The sequence below is a fragment of the Acanthopagrus latus genome, chromosome 13 (genome assembly GCF_904848185.1).
Source record: "Acanthopagrus latus isolate v.2019 chromosome 13, fAcaLat1.1, whole genome shotgun sequence".
Taxonomy (NCBI): Eukaryota; Metazoa; Chordata; class Actinopteri; order Spariformes; family Sparidae; genus Acanthopagrus; species Acanthopagrus latus.
This window is the reverse complement of record NC_051051.1, coordinates 8,746,324-8,762,946: the sequence shown is the minus strand read 5'-3', so window position 1 is coordinate 8,762,946 and position 16,623 is coordinate 8,746,324. Positions and strand designations below refer to the sequence as shown.

Sequence of the window (16,623 nt, the reverse complement as noted above, 5' to 3'; positions counted from 1 at the left end):
GCATGGCTCCATCCGTGACTGGTGTTGACAGTATATTGCTTTATAACAGTCTCTAGTCTAGGTTTAATACAGAGTTAGACCTCTGTGGGAGCTAACTGAATCCAAATATAAGTAAAGTCACCATGAAGGAAGATATAGGCGACTGTGTCAGCAAGAAAAAATAATATTTGTTCATGCATTGTCATTTAACATGGAAGGAATTTTCCATTATTTGGCAAAGGGAAGGATTACCATTTCAATACTGCCCTACAATTAGGTAATGCGAATGAGAAGCTATTATTATTATTATTATTATTATTATTATTATTATTATTATTATTATTATTATTATTATTATTATCAACATGGTGTGATTTAAATATGAGTTATTCTCTCCTTCATGTCTTGTCACTTGCAGACCAGAGAAGAAGAAGTGGTGGCAGCAGCGTGGTTTGCTGCCGTAATTAGAGCCAGAGAAGAAGAAGAGCGAGCGGAGCCGGAAGGACAGAGGCTGACAGAAGGACGGAGCGGTGCGCTGCTGGGACTGAAGTGAGCTAGCTCAGGAAAGATGCTGTCCAATATCTCTAATGTGCTCAGAGCTGGCGCTCAGAGAAATGTAAGTACTGTATACAAGATCGTTTTCAAACTATGGGTGGTTTTAGCCGAATACTGCTTTACAGTCTCCCTCTAAAAACGCAAATGTTTACCCAAAACAAGACTGTCATCGCTGTTCTGACCTTGTAAGGCCGAATGGTAGCTTGTTTGGCTAACACAGCGAAAGTCTGCACACAAATCTAAACTCTTTATGACAGCGTCAGTGTTGTCGTCAGTGAATGTACAGTCCTTTAAAATGATGTAAAACTTGACTTAATTTCAGATTAGTCCTAAATTTGAATTCACGTTCAATGTTTTCACAGCTGCTGAATTCAAGTTGACAGCTAGCCTTAGTCACATAGAAACTAGTTAGCTTTAAAATTGGCCATTTCACTGTCATTTATACCACAGACACATCTTCATTTGAAGAGGATTTCCAAAATGTGTGATACGTGTAGTTTATTTTGAGAACTATTTACTGCATGAATCAATAAGTTATGCTAATTTAAGGCAGAAACCAACAAGAAAATGGCAGTTCAGTTTGTTAAAACACTATCTGGGACGCCTCTAAGGACTTTCTGAGCCTTCCCAGCAAACTGTATAATGGTGAAATACAGTTATACTTACAGTTATACTTAGTTATTACATTTTATGTTTTATTATGTATTATGTTGTAGAAGTTTGCTTTTTCCCCTCCCAATATGTCCGTCTTCTGTGTCAGATGCAGTGTTGATTCCGCTCTGCAAGTTACCAAACAATTTGTCTCACCCAACAGTAACATATTTTAGAATTACTCTTTTAGTATGAACTAAATCGAGTATCAAAAACAGTTAAGCACTGAAAGCTGCCATCAAATGTATGGCTAGACATGTAATCTTGGATAATTTCTGGTTTAAATCAATATTCTCACAATTATAGGTTACTGTCATTTAGAAAATGTTTAGTTCAGCTGCTTGTGTTTAGAAAAGCATCTAATTATATTTTTAAATGGAAAAATGTGTATATTTTTTGAAGCAAGGAAAGGGCATATTGTTTATTGTTATGGAAACTAAGGTTCTGGTATTAGATTTCAGACCATAACAAATTTGAACGCCTCTCTGTCTGTCTTTTTTTTGTTTAACTTTCCTTCTCTTCTGTTGCAGGGAGCTGCACTGGTCATGTCAGCACGCTCATATGCTGACTTCACATCCCAGGCTTCCTTTGAAATAAAGGTCAGCTTCAAACACTTTTTGGTTGTATTTTCTGCTAAACTGATCAATTAACATGGAAGTGTGTTAAGTATTATGTGTTTTTTTTTCCCCTCTCTAGAAATGTGACATCCACAAGCTGGATGAGGCACCGGCCACGGAGGTGGTTATGACTCGTGATGAGGGTCTGCAGTATTACCGCACCATGCAGACCATGAGGCGTATGGAGCTGAAGGCAGATCAGCTGTACAAGCAAAAGATCATCAGAGGATTCTGCCACTTGTATGACGGCCAGGTTGAGTGCACTATAATGTTTCCTTAACTATACAGTGAAAACATTTAAGACAAAAACAACCATAATCACTTTGAAAAAACAACTGCATATCATTCATTACTTTGAAACTGATGATAACTATATAAAAAAGATAAACTGATACTGAAGATAAACGTTTTCAAAATATCATTACAAATTTCTTTTTTAACCTATCCACCTTTTGCTGTGTGAATAATTAACAGTCTTTTAGAACACATTCACATAAACATCGGCTCAAGCTGCTTGTTTTCTCCTTGTAGGAGGCCTGTGCGGTTGGTATTGAAGCAGCAATTAATTTGACAGACCACTTGATCACTGCGTACCGCGCCCACGGCTACACCTTAACCAGAGGAGGGACTGTGAGGGAGATCATGGCCGAGCTCACCGGTGAGTCTTCGGTGCCAAGACAATTTTCAGTCACTAGATCATTTTGCAGCTCAACTTAACAATGATCGTTTTCAAGATGCTCACTGTTTTTATTTGACTTCAGCTTTCTCATTTTCACATTTCCTTTTTAATTTACAGGCAGAAGAGGAGGTATCGCTAAGGGCAAAGGAGGCTCTATGCACATGTACAGTAAAAACTTCTATGGAGGAAATGGGATTGTTGGAGCTCAGGTACATCACTGGCATCTAATAGGCTGAATTAAAGCCAAATTATCATTTGCCCTGTGTTTCTTGTTGCCACATTTTCTCTGCATTTGCCGATTCACATGTTGTGGATGTCGCATAAATCTACATGACCTACCTGTATGCTGCCAGTTTTATGTGATTTTAGTAAGTCTTATAAGGGCTCAATGCATGTATAACTAGTGAGTCTGGTTTGATAGTGTTTACTGATATAGTGGAACTTAAAGGAGAAGACATTGGTCATAGACATACTTATCTGTGCCTTCATATTACACCAGGGCCTGTCTCCAGTTGCACTAGAAATACTGTAGTAAAAAACACTGAAAAAAACCCAGCCTCCAGAAATTCTTAATATTACTGTTATTATCCACCCAGACTAATGATATTATGTTAATGCCAAACAAATGTGAAAAAGAAGGCGCAGTGAACTGCAGCAGGAGCAGCAGAGACACAAATATTTTCTACAGCGAGTTAGAAAACTCAGCTTGACTAATCTGTAATCAATATCAGATCTGTGTTTCATGAAATGGCTTCTTGTGACATTGTTTAAATGAGCACCCTATATGTTACAATTGATATAATGTGACCCCAAATAATTCTGAATTCTTCTCAGGTTCCCCTGGGTGCTGGTGTGGCTTTGGCCTGCAAGTATTTCGGCAACAACGAGCTGTGTGTCTGTCTGTACGGTGACGGTGCTGCCAACCAGGTATGGCACAGACACGACTGCAGTTTTAATCTAGCTTTGTTTAATATACTTTATCTGCATATCTGGCCACCATGCTCCTCAGACATTTAGAATTTCTTGTTTTTTAAAAGTGTAAATAACATGGTAGAAGGGCGGTTTGTGCCCTCATGTGTGCCTGTTAACATGAAGTTTGAGGACTAGAACATTACTGATCAGTACATTACGTTGAGCTTAAGCTGGAGCAGCCACATATTGTTGGGCACGTTCAACAATATGATTCTTGAACGATGAATCAGAGCTGCGACTGATCCTATAGACACCCAGAAAACTGATCTTTGTGTCCTTTCTGTGTTTCACAGGGTCAGATCTTTGAAACCTACAATATGGCAGCTCTGTGGAAGCTGCCCGCCATCTTCATCTGTGAGAACAACAGGTACGGTATGGGCACATCAGTGGAGCGAGCTGCAGCCAGCACGGACTACTACAAGAGAGGAGACTTCATTCCTGGTCTCAGGGTACTGGTCTCACTCATATCCTTTAACCTTTCTGAATACAATAGAATTCATACACGTAGTATATACTGTATGTTTGCACAGCTATGTATCACGTTACGATATTTGGGATATTGTTTCTGTATCTAGGTGGATGGGATGGATGTTCTGTGTGTTCGGGAAGCGACCAGGTTTGCGGCTGAGCACTGCCGCTCTGGGAAGGTGGGTCAAAAACATGAAACTATATAAAACAGACAGTGTGGCTGTCATTTTCTCAGCTAAACTATGTTTGTCCTACATTTCACCAGGGTCCCATTCTCATGGAGCTTCAGACCTACCGGTATCACGGACACAGTATGAGTGATCCTGGTGTCAGGTAAGTGATCAGTTCAGAACCTTTTGTACATTATAAGAGGTTAAAATGTAAGTGCTGTAATGGTATTTCTTAAAGCATTGTTAGTAACAATTTGATTAATTTACTAATGATATCTCATATCTATCCTCACTGTGCTGCTGCCCCTTGCTTCTGCCACCGCCCCACAGTAGTGTTCGTAGTGGCCTTGCATTGCCCTGACCACAGCTTAGTGATGGACTGAACACAGACACTAATATTGCTATTGGCTGTAGGAGAAAAACGCCTTGCCTAAATAACACAGGAGGAATATCCAGATGAGAAATGTAAACAGACTACAAATCCTAGCAAATTGACTATTTTGTTCTGTTGATTGGTTTTGTACAAATCAATTATCTTTCTTTTTAATAGTAATGTAGTGCTGCTGATCAATATTTTTAATACATATGTTGTAGCTCTTGGATTTGATTTCAGCTCTAAAAGATGATTGTAGTAGTGCATCCCTACAACATTCCCTGCACCAATCTGTCCCCTTTCAGCTACCGCACCCGTGAGGAGATCCAGGAGGTCCGTGGTAAGAGTGACCCCATCTCCCTGCTGAAGGACCGCATGCTCAGCAACAACATGGCCAGCGTGGAAGAGCTCAAGGTATTTTCAGTTTAGATTTTGAAATCTTATTTTTCAAGAGAGATTTTTTTATATGCATAGTTTCCAAAATGCATTGAGAAGACAAACATGAATGTAGCATTACTGTGACGATGGCTCCCTCAATTAAATGTTTGGGGTATCTGGATTAAAACCAGACATTACATAACTAAACTGCTAATAACATAAACGTGCAAAAACATCTAAATGTAATGCTAATCTAGAAACAAAGGTAATTCATGGAAAATTCAGGATTAATTAATTCAGGTGAGGGGAAAGAGATGCAAAGTTTAGGTTTGTGTTTAAGACGATGTACAAATAATTTGTCAGCCGGTTGGGTTAGGGTTAGCAGTCTTCTTTTGAGGTTTGGGAGTTTACACACTAAACGTGTTTTGTTGAAACACGAGAGAGAGCCCGTATCACTGGTTTTAACATCTATCTCATGACAGCGCAAATGCTGTAGGGGCTCTGGCCTCCGGTGAACACAGAGGGGACTTTCTGTGTTTATGTTTAAACATTTAATGTTGTCTGCTACATGTAATGCCTCAGTGGTCAAAATATATTAAAGATCTTCCTTAGCAAAAATGTTCTTTTTCAAATGCACAGAAATAATAAAAGTTTTATTTATATTCTCTTATTTAACAGTACACCTGTATAATCAAATGTCCTATGTTGTGCAGATGTAAATGTCTGGTCAGACAGCAGATTACTACAATTTTCTGTCTCTGATGTGTTGTGTCTGTAGGAGATTGATGTGTCGGTGAGGAAGGAGATTGAAGATGCTGCTCAGTTTGCCACCACAGATCCTGAACCCCCACTGGAGGACCTGTGCAACCACATCTTCTACAACAACCCACCCCTGGAGGTGCGCGGCACGAACCCGTGGACTAAGCTCAAGTCTGTTAGCTAAAGTCTGTTCATCACTCGGCCTGCCCTGTTATATATAACCCCCCCCATGCCGCTCACATACACACACGCACCATATGACGTACTACAAACTGTGCCTCAGACCCTGAACCATCAACAAGTAAATTAATTTCAGTGCTATACATTTGATCAGCAGGGACCATATTCACAAAGATGCTCTGAGAATAAAACTAACAAAGATTGACATGAACACTAATAGATTCAAATTGTCCCTCTATATCCCTTTTTAAATTCCTATTGTTGGTGTAAGTCAACAGGGGTTTTCATAAACTTTTGTACTGAAGCTTTAGCTTCCATGGGCTTGAAAGTTATCAGTGATGTACATAAATTATCACAATAAAAACCTTACTAAGGGCAATGGAAATTAGACAAACACGGCAGCGAGGATGATAATTAAATGGATTTGGTGCTCGAAAACAACCTTAAGTGCATTTCCATTTCACAAGAAACTCCTGAACTTCTTTCCCATATTTATTTATTTTATTTCCCTGTTGAGATATTAAACTGCTGGTCAACTCACCACATTGTAGAACTTTATTTTTAGTTATTAGAAAATATTTTTGGCTTTGGTGTTATCTCAACTCTTTAAGTCTTTTTTTTAAAGGGCTGTATTTAAAGCACTTTGCATTTTTTGTCTCAAAGGTTTTGTAAATCTGGTCCCAAGTGAATATATTTAAGATTCTGAATTGCTTGTTTGATGATCATCTCTGGTCACTTTTGAGGTGCGATTAATTAAATGTCCATTCATCACTGTTCTCATAAAGAGACTGTCTGACCTGTAAAAAAAACAAAAATACTTTGTACTCTTTACACTGAAGTGTACACGATAAATCATTCTGTATGAGTTAACTACTTCTTGTCTTTTTTTTTAGTTATTGTAATTCTTTCTTTATTTAACCCCTTGTTACAGATTCCCCATAAAAGGCAGCAGGGTTAAAACTGTCAGCATTGTCAATATGTCTTCATAATGATATGTAAGAGAGTAAAGAATACCAAGGGAAAGGTTGCAGGTATTTTAATTTATCTTGCCAAACCACACACATACACACATGTGCCTGGCAGATCTGTGTTGTTTTGTGGATGAATGTGTCCTTCCATGCTGGTGTCACACTCCAAGCTGAGCAAAGCGATGAGTGAAGCGATTTTAGTTGTCCTGAATATTGACAACTGAACCATCTATGTTGAATGTGAACATAATGACTTTTTAGTCTGAGCACATTCATCAGCTCAGCTTCGATATTCACAAGATGTCAGGTATTACATATTGTTGGTTCAGCTGGGAGAGCATCAGTAGCTTCATGTGCCACTTGTACCGTTTGTTTCGCTCACAGGGTTACATCTGTTCAAATGTACAGAGATGTGTAGACGTTTTGGATTTGCAACAAAGCATTGAGTGGGTATCAGAGGGGAGTGGTCTTTCTCTGTACTGTAATGTCAAATAAGAAGACAGACCAAAATACAAATGTCAGCATCTGTCTTGATACGACTGAGAAGGCCTACAGAGGAACTTGTAGTAAACTGTTACATTGAGGGTGGCAGATGAGAAAAGGAAATGGTCCATGGAAACAAAGGTTTAATGTGTGCGTGCATTGTAATAAAAATACTGTAAAGTAGTCTGTGTAGTCCTCTTTCTTTCAACACAGGGTTCAGTCTTCTCACCTAGCTGCAATGTCTGCTCCTACACATGCTCAGTGAACGTGATATGATTGAAGTGTCAATATGGTACATGTACAGATTTGAACACAAGCCTCCCAGTTTATGTCATGGACTTTCTAGGATAAAAATCAGGTTGAAATTTCTATTAAATTCATGAGACCTTGCAAAATCTGATAGCTGTGCTATGAATACTGTTTAAGTAGAGAGTTTTTTATATTTTGGCCGTCTTGAGCTAAATTTCAGCATTTTTCTGATTCCTTGTCTGTTTTTTTCACTAATTGCTATTTTTTCACTGGACCAGGGTGAAATTTGTCCTGAATGTCCAAGAACCCCTGAGGAAACCTGGCAACATCAGTCATTTAAATATTTGCTCTTGCTGGATGGTTACAAGTAATCAAATTAAATGAAACACATAAGTAAATAGGGGGTTTTGTATATATCTTACAGCTGCCAAGTGCAATGTTTGTTTGTTTGTTTTTTTCAGTTGTTATCCTTACAGTCCCCATCTACTTCGGTCTAACCCAATGCTGCAACTCTGTTTAATCATTTGGCGGCTGTTGCTCAGAGGGTAGTGCCAGCATCATGTTATCGGAAGGTTGCTGGTCCTCAAGGTGTCCTTGGGCAACATACTGAACCCCAAACTGCTCCTGATGTGCTGGTTGGCACCTTGCATGCCAGCCAGCACTATCAGCGTATGAATCACTGTAAGTTGCTTTGGTCAACAGTGTCTTAAATGTAAATGTTTGCTTTTCCATCAGCATAGGGGTGAGCAGATAATGAGTTTTTAATTTTGGGTGAATTCATCCTTTAAATAAAAAAAAAAACAACAACAAAGTAGTGCTATTGTTATTTATTAATTCAAGTAAGCTGGCTGAAAGAGACGAGCAGAAAATTGGGCTTCGTGAAACTAATTAGTTCCAGAAGATGGCAGTAATGCAGCAGCTGCAGCAAAACCTGGCTGAAGAAGAAGAGGAGGAGGAGGAAGAAGGTCTCTTGCTTCAAATCCTGCCTAAAGGCTCGAATCGCGTTGCCAGTCGTCGGGCTACGTGCTCTGTGAGGGAAGACGCAATGGAGTTTCTCGTCCACATGAACCAGCAGAAGGGGCTTCTCTGCAGCCCGCGCGCCGCTCTCCTCCTCCTCCTCCCCTTCCTCCTCCTCGCCACAGTCACTTCTGCAGAGGAAGGCGCCCAAGTGAAAAACTCCCAGTGTCACAACTACGCGGGAGGACACGTCTATCCCGGAGAGGCTTTCCGGGTGCCCGTGTCCGACCATTCCCTGCACCTCAGCAAAGCCAAGAGTGAGTCTGTCCGCCGGCCCCTTCGAGCCGCAGGTGACCTGTGAATGTTCGCTTCTGCTTCCCCTCCTGTGTGAGGCAACCAGCTGCTGCAGGAGCCTCAGCACGCTGCTGCTGCTGCTGCCAGGACAATAGAGCCAGACTGACAGTTAGTGTGTGTGTGTGTGTGTGTGTGTGTGTGTGTGTGTGTGTGTGTGTGTGTGTCTGCAGCATCTGTGTATCTCTGACCGTCTTATTTCATCCTCATTTGACAGTTTCAGAAGGTTTTTAAACTTTTCGTCTGGTGTTTTTTTTTTTTTTTTTGGGTAGGACACGTCATTCTATGAAATGTACTGGAATGAGTTCAACCCTCCGCCCCTCAGCGGACACATGACGTCGTCCATGCTCCTAGTACACGCTGGAGGGTTGGACAGAATAACAGAAACACTCTGAAAACTACCAGAAGTAATAGTATGGGCCAACTGTGTGAGGCCTTTTAAAAAGAAAAAGAAAAGAAGAAAGAAAAGAAAGAAAAAAACATGCAGTACTGTGTGCAAATCTTCAGCCACTTTTCCTCTGCACGACCAGTTTCCTCCATATGTCATGTGGTGTCATGGGTTTTGAGAGTTGACCCTGTGCCACAGGACTGGCTGCTGCAGTGTTAGGACAGGGGGGGCAGAGAAACGCTTCTTCTTTACTAACTCCATAGACACGACATATGACACGTGTAGTTACAAAGAGAAAAATGTGCAAACGTAGAGCTGAAGTTTCAAAATTCACATCAAGCAAGATTTCACAGAGCACATAAAAACCTGAGAAGATAATGAAAACAAACAGCGAAAGTAGGTATGACACAGCTGCAGCTTCTGATTACTTTCATTATTGATTAACCTGCCAGCTCTTTTCATGACTAAGAGGAGAACCAAAAGTGATGTTCCCCAACCAACCGTCCAAAAACCAACCCAGAATCGTCAGAATAAATAAGTTAAAACTGGACATTTCTTTATGTTGCAGCTTTACATTTGTTTAGGTCCAATTTTCCACTTCTTTCTCGTCACAACATCGTGCTTGTGGTGTGCTTAGGTTTAGGCACAAACACCCCTTGGTTAGGGTTAGGAAAACATCATGGTTTAGCTTGAAATGGCAAATAAAATGCATGTATGTAAAAATTCCTGGTTTTATTAATCCATGTATTCTTCATCCATTTCAGTCTCGAAGCCCGCACCACACTTTGAGGGAACAGCCGTCATTAATGGTGAATTCAAGGAGCTGAAGCTGTCGGACTACAAAGGAAAATATATCGTCTTTTTCTTTTATCCCCTGGACTTGTGAGTAACATCTGAAAACACAAGTCACATACTCACCTTGTTTGTGTCGCCGTATCACTATGCCGCGGAGCATATTCACATGCCGACATGTTCATTTTGTGTCCTGCAGCACATTTGTCTGCCCCACTGAGATCATTGCGTTCAGTGATCGTGTGCATGAGTTTCAGGCCATCAACACAGAGGTGGTCGCCTGCTCTGTCGACTCCCAGTTCACCCACTTGGCTTGGTAAGAATGCTGTCCCCATTACACCTGCAAGATGCTATCAGGCAGACTAAGAAGGTGGTGGTGTTTTTTTTCTGAAGGGGAGTTGGTGCTTTTATTAAAATGTTCTACCATCACCAAAAATTGTTTATTTTTGTGCTGTAATATTCTTTGTTTTCCTCCATTTCCCAGGATCAATACACCCAGGAAGCAAGGTGGACTTGGACCAATGAAAATCCCTCTGTTGTCCGACCTCACTCACCAGATTTCAAAAGACTATGGAGTGTACCTGGAGGACCAGGGACACACATTAAGGTGCAGTCTCACATGTACATTTATGGCTGTCAAAGGTTTATAGGCCATCGACTTGATGCAACGTGTTGTCTTATAGCACTGTTACACCACTCTGTGCTTTAGGAGTAAACAAAAAGTGGGCAAATGTGCTTCACAACTACATAGACCTTGACAGTGAAAAAAAAAAACTTACAGTAAGTTTTGCTTGCATCTCTCTCAGAGGACTCTTCATCATTGATGGTAAAGGCATCCTGAGGCAGATCACCATGAACGATCTTCCAGTGGGACGATCTGTGGACGAGACTCTGCGGCTGGTGCAGGCCTTCCAGTACACTGACAAACACGGAGAAGGTACGAGAGGCTGGATCAGAACAAACAGATGTGCAATATTAATTTAAAGTTAATTTACTCTCGTGCACATTGCGATGCACTCAAATACAGCAACTCTTTGCAAAGCATATAATGTTTCAGTTTTTGTTGACACTGTCAGAAAGGTAATGAATCTACTTTCTGTTTATTACTGAGGTCACGTTGTGTGATGTCATTAGATTAAAAGGTGCTTCTAATATTCTGCCCCTCTCACAAAAACATAACTCTCCACTTGATGCAGTCCAGTTCAACGCCACTGCAAACTACAACCAATAACTATAGATAAAAAGATAAATGGATACATATCTGACCGTGTCAGTCAAAACTGAACATTATTATTAAGGATGCAATGATATTTACTTGCATTACATTCAAATGTATAGGTGTACCTAATGAGGTGACCAGTGAGTGCAGCTGGAATGAATTATTTAAGTAATGTAGGAGTGAAAACAGTTGTTGTTTTTCTTGTGCTGACTGTAATTTTGTTATTTTTTTTACAGTGTGTCCAGCAGGATGGAAGCCGGGCAGTGACACAGTGAGTATCACCTGATCTGTGGCTGATAAATAACGTTCCGTAAAGCAGGTGTCATAATATCATGCAGGTCCCATTACCGGAAGAATCTTCTGATGTGTAGTATCTCAAGGAAAATGATGACATTTTTTGGTCAGATTTTTCATTGCAAAGTGAGAAGCTAAGCAATTGGTTGGATACTAGCAGACTAGTTTGTTGACTGATATATATGACTCACAATCTGGTTTAGAACATATCTGATTATATTTCTATTTGTCCTGTGTATTTCTTTAAAACATAAGATCTATTATTTTTGTCCTCTAATTAATTTTTATCTTGCCCACAGATCATTCCTGACCCTTCAGGCAAGCTGAAGTATTTTGATAAACTGAACTGATCTTTGTTTGTGTCGTCCCAATCTGTGAAATTCACCATGTACTTAAAGTACAAATAAAAAGTGTTTTCCTAAAAGTGCTGTCTGATTCATCTGCCTCATGCGACAACACAAAATGGCACTTTTAGCTGAAGTCATACTTTTTGTTTAGTTTGTAACAGTAGTTTGAAAGCCTGCGTCACACTGGGAAGGAACAGCTGTCACTCATGTGAAATCATACAGTGGCTGCCAGATGCTCACCAGCAGAGCAACAAAAGTGTCATCAGACACGTTGTAAGGGTGTTATGCACATTCAGTTAATACAGTTTATTAAGAAGATGAAATATGTTTTCTTTGGGATTCTCTGAAAACAAAACATTAAAGTTCTAAGTTCTTTATTTCCATCTTAGCTCAATAAGTAAGTGGTGAAAAGTTTGTTGGTTCCTTAGAACAATGCTCAAACAAATATGAATAGATAGATAGAAGGGAAGATTTAACAGTGTACTAAACTTTGACCCTTAGAAGCAGCTGAGCTGGTTAATGTCACATCCTTGGGTCATCTTAAAGAAAAAAGGAACTGAAAACAAGTGTTGTAATGTATCAGTGGGATATGGTGACATCAACTGAAAATCCTGCTGTCTTGTGACGGAAAGAGTTTCTGCAACTGAACTTCTGCAAAGTTGGGGAAAAGTTACTGACTTAAAACACTTCAGAAAAACAAACGAAAAAAATTGAATTAAAAGGAAAAAATAATATAACTTCTTTTTGATGTGGTAGCAATCATGCTTTTTATACTAGGTTTTGTATCTGGTATCATACAAGAAGTTACTTTTAGTAAATAAGATGACTGCCTTATACAGATGGCAAATGCAATTGAAATGTATCTTGAAGCAAAAATGTCATGTTTATGGCTTGTTCATAGCAGTGGAACAATTGCTCTTGAGCAAGTCAACCAAATTTATAAAGTTTGTTTAAAGGACAGATACCGAAAAATAGTCTCAAAACATTTGATCAAAAGATGCTTTTAGGTATCCTCGTCACCCCAAAAGATGCTACCACACCACAGCCCTCCCTGTTGTGTTCCAGCAATGTCACCAGTTACAATTTCCTTGTTGAAATGTTCACCCTCTGACCTCAAAGTGCTCCACGTGCACAACGTCAGAAGACCGAATGATGAGGTAATAGATGCCAAATATACATTTTATTTCACTGCACTTTTACACTTGGAAATGTTTCTAAATATTCCATTGACTGGCCTCATACAAATACTGTAGTCTATGAATAAATGTTACACTCATCTCATGGGTGCTGCCACAGACAATATTCACATGGCATCCATTTTCCTTTGACATTATGCTCAGGTGGGGAAGCTTGAATGTCTTGTTGCTGTGTTCCAGGTGTGCGGTCATATAAATGTAGGGAGTCTTACAAATCGTTACCATTTCACCACTCAATTGACTGACTAATGCATAGTGAAAATCACAAGGGACCTAGGCCATATTTCAAAGGTAAACATCTTCGATGACTAATGTTAGCGTGCAACCACTTCCTAGCTAACAATAGCGTTCAATAACATTCAGCACATTTGACTTCCAAACTCAAATGTGACGGAAATAACATTGACGTTTTGACATTATGATGTCTACAGTAGCTATATATTGTTTTGCAGGGATATCTACTGACGTTAACCTGGGAAGCAGCTGGCGACAGCTTGTTCTGGTCGAACATCCCTGTGCTAGCAGTGTTAAAACAAACACACTATTAGTGCCCTAAGCTCCCAGTCTGAACTAATAGATGCACAGCTGATCAAGCCAACTAGCTAACTACGGTTAAGGTTAGCGGTGGTTAGCGGTTACTCTGGCAATATGCTCCCACCTGTTCATTCTCAATATGAGTTCAAGAATGTGTATATACTGCACCTTTAAATAAATGTGTCCAAGATGTGTGCTGATAATTAAGAATTAATTCACTTGCACCACGGAACACAGCAGTGCCACATTTGATTGGCCCACCCTGAGTGTGACATCAGAGAAAAATGGCTACTGTCTAAAATGGCTTATTGTTGTGTGACATCAGACTACTGCTCCTTGTGAAGTTGGGGCAGATGGATGTGTAATGAATTTACAAATAGGAACTCTGACTTGAAGTGGCGAGACATTGTAGTTTTCAGTTTCTGAGTTGTCTGGAACCCAGCAGAAGCTCTTCCATCAAGAGTTGTTCACCTGTTCCTTCCTGGCTGTCGACATCTGATTGGCTTAAATGTCCCAACCCGTTATCTTTGTTGACTTCATTGTAGGTACAACCTATTAATTGCACATTACATAAATGGTACCTGTAATAAATCAGTTAAAGTTTTGTTTGTCTGGTTTCAGCCATGCAAAGGATTGGTTTGTGTGCGTATCCGAATGTTTGCAGAGCAGGAGTGACTGACTAATGTGCAACTGGTTTATCGTGAAATGTTCACATTTTACATTCGTTTTCACCCTCGGGTCATTCTTTACTCAGTTCTAGGTGCTCTGGACTTGTTTTTTTCCAGGTCTGGTTAATATTTAACTTCTGAACAACATTCAAATTAAGAAGAGCAATCCAGACAAAGATAAGGAGTCAGCAGAAGAACAAAAACACTGGGTGTAAAGGGCTGTTTGACCATATATGGGTTACCGAATGGGTTCGCCTCCTTCAGGAAAACATAAAAAGGGAAGGAACTTTAGCTGCTGTACCACTCTGTTCGACACATCCAATGCAAATCTGCTGGTTTTCCTTTTTCTTTGTCAGGGGATGACCTCCTGAGGAGCGAATGAAGAAACAAATTTTGCTTTTATTCACATTCAGAGGACTAGTGAGTAAAGGGAAAAAGGGTAAAAAGAGAAAATGGCCAGTTTTATATTACGGAAGGCTGAACCCAAGGACGTGTCTGATATTTTGCGACTCATAAAGGTAAGCTAAATGTTTATGATTCACATTTGACAAAAGATAAGACATTTAACAACAAACCTATTGTGTTTTTGCCTCGTAGGAACTTGCTAAATTCGAAGAGATGGAAGAGAAGGTCATGCTGAGTGAGAAAGGTGCTACAGTTTAAGCTGAATCACACATTTTACACACATATTTACCTGGCTTCATACACGCCTATTAAAAGCCATGTCTCCCTTGTAGAACTACTTGAAGATGGCTTTGGGGAGCATCCATTCTACCACTGCCTGGTTGCTGAAGTCCCAAAAGAGCAGAGCTCAGATGGTAACTCTCACATGATTCAAGGGTCATATTTCTTAATAAACTGAAGGTTTACCCCTTAAATGAAACCCCTGTCTTGTGGTGTTTTCCTCTAGACTACAGTGTGATTGGCTTTGCCATGTACTACTTCACGTATGACCCTTGGATTGGAAAGCTTCTCTACTTGGAGGACTTTTATGTCATGCAAGACTTCCGTGGTAAGGTTGTTAAAGTGCTGTCATATATGACGATGGTAAAAGTTAATTAGTTACGGAGTTACGGTTCTTGTGGCATTTTTACACACACACACACACACACACACACACTGACTGTTTTAATTGTTTAATTGTTTTAATTGTCTCTGTACATTTAATCTTTCACCAGGTCTTGGCATTGGTTCACGAATCCTGAAGGTTCTGAGTGAGGTATGGTTACCAATGTACATTTACAGCTTTATTCAGCCCTTCATATGGCCTTGTGTTTTATGAGTTTTTTTCCCCCCCTTCCCTTAGACGGCTGTGAAGACTCGCTGTAGTGCCATGCACTTCATAGTGGCAGAAAACAACACCAAGTCGATCGAGTTCTACAAGCGAAAAGGAGCTGCTGACCTCTCCTTGGAGGAGGGCTGGCGTCTTTTTGAGATTGAAAAGCAGGAGCTTCTGAAAATGACAGCCAAATAGAGTTTACTTTAAACTGACTTGCACTGACTTTTGGTGCAATAATCATGTTTTGTTTGGTGATTGATTAGGCACAGACTCAATAAATACATTTAAATATTGACTGTTCACTTTGATAATAGATGAGCTCTGCTACTTTTTAGCCATGGTGTAGTAAGTAAGTACGTAAAATTCTTTCAAGATTTGAGAAAAATCAGCTGTGTACAATTGTATGTGTTTCTTTTTTGCAACCACTTCCTGGGAACTGACTCCCCAGGGTGGGAACACTGTAATGACTATTTGTAGAGGTGTTTTTGTTTTGCAAACGTTTTTTTCTGCTGCTCTTACATTAAAACCATACATTTTGAAATAACATCTGGATTTGATTATTCCTATAATTAAAGGGAACAAGTTGCAAGACAAAGTTTAATCCTTATGTGCAAGTTGCTTCATTGGTGGCGGTTTTCATTTCCTTTAACAACATAAATGTAGCAAGACCCAAATGTTGAAAAATCCTCCATTAGGTCTACAAGTAAAAGTCTTGTACTGAAAATGTTGCTTAAGTTAAAGTAAAGAAGTATTATCTACTAAGTGTATTGAAAGTATGACAAATAAAGTACTCATTATCCACTAAAATGGTCTGTATCAGTGTCATATCATTGTAGATAGATAGATAGATAGATAGATAGATAGATAGATAGATAGATAGATAGATAGATAGATAGATAGATAGAGCATAGATACAACAAACGTGTTGTGTGCTGTAGGCTGATGATCACTTTGTATGTAGCCTAACATGTCAATTAGTCAAGTAGCTTTCAGGTTATACTTGTGAATTCTAAAAGTACATTATTTCCCTATGAAATATAGAACAAAAATATGTTAAAATATAAGTAGCCTACATTAAAAATGTACTTAGGCAGGTACAGTAGATGTTTAAATGCAC

The 16,623-nt window shown here is 39.6% G+C and overlaps 3 protein-coding genes across 3 annotated transcripts; all 3 read left to right on the top strand.

Annotated features, from left to right (window-relative positions):
• Positions 1 to 438: 438 nt before the first annotated feature.
• Positions 439 to 7,415, top strand: pdha1a (pyruvate dehydrogenase E1 subunit alpha 1a). Its single transcript, XM_037119450.1, has 11 exons — positions 439 to 595; positions 1,716 to 1,784; positions 1,882 to 2,055; positions 2,334 to 2,460; positions 2,599 to 2,690; positions 3,316 to 3,408; positions 3,747 to 3,902; positions 4,029 to 4,100; positions 4,187 to 4,254; positions 4,770 to 4,878; positions 5,621 to 7,415. Exons 1-11 carry the CDS (start codon positions 548 to 550, stop codon positions 5,783 to 5,785), a joined length of 1,173 nt encoding a protein of 390 aa, XP_036975345.1. The 5' UTR covers positions 439 to 547; the 3' UTR covers positions 5,786 to 7,415.
• A 952-nt stretch (positions 7,416 to 8,367) lies between these two features.
• prdx4 (peroxiredoxin 4) lies at positions 8,368 to 11,906 on the top strand. Its single transcript, XM_037119451.1, has 7 exons — positions 8,368 to 8,755; positions 9,942 to 10,059; positions 10,169 to 10,285; positions 10,454 to 10,576; positions 10,776 to 10,906; positions 11,425 to 11,459; positions 11,782 to 11,906. The coding sequence occupies exons 1-7, from the start codon at positions 8,383 to 8,385 to the stop codon at positions 11,830 to 11,832; spliced, it is 948 nt and encodes a 315-aa protein (XP_036975346.1). The 5' UTR covers positions 8,368 to 8,382; the 3' UTR covers positions 11,833 to 11,906.
• Positions 11,907 to 14,515: 2,609 nt separating this feature from the next.
• On the top strand, positions 14,516 to 16,050 carry LOC119031203 (diamine acetyltransferase 1-like). The gene is made up of 6 exons (XM_037119522.1): positions 14,516 to 14,745; positions 14,825 to 14,876; positions 14,965 to 15,045; positions 15,138 to 15,239; positions 15,406 to 15,446; positions 15,534 to 16,050. The coding sequence occupies exons 1-6, from the start codon at positions 14,680 to 14,682 to the stop codon at positions 15,699 to 15,701; spliced, it is 510 nt and encodes a 169-aa protein (XP_036975417.1). The 5' UTR covers positions 14,516 to 14,679; the 3' UTR covers positions 15,702 to 16,050.
• Positions 16,051 to 16,623: the final 573 nt, after the last annotated feature.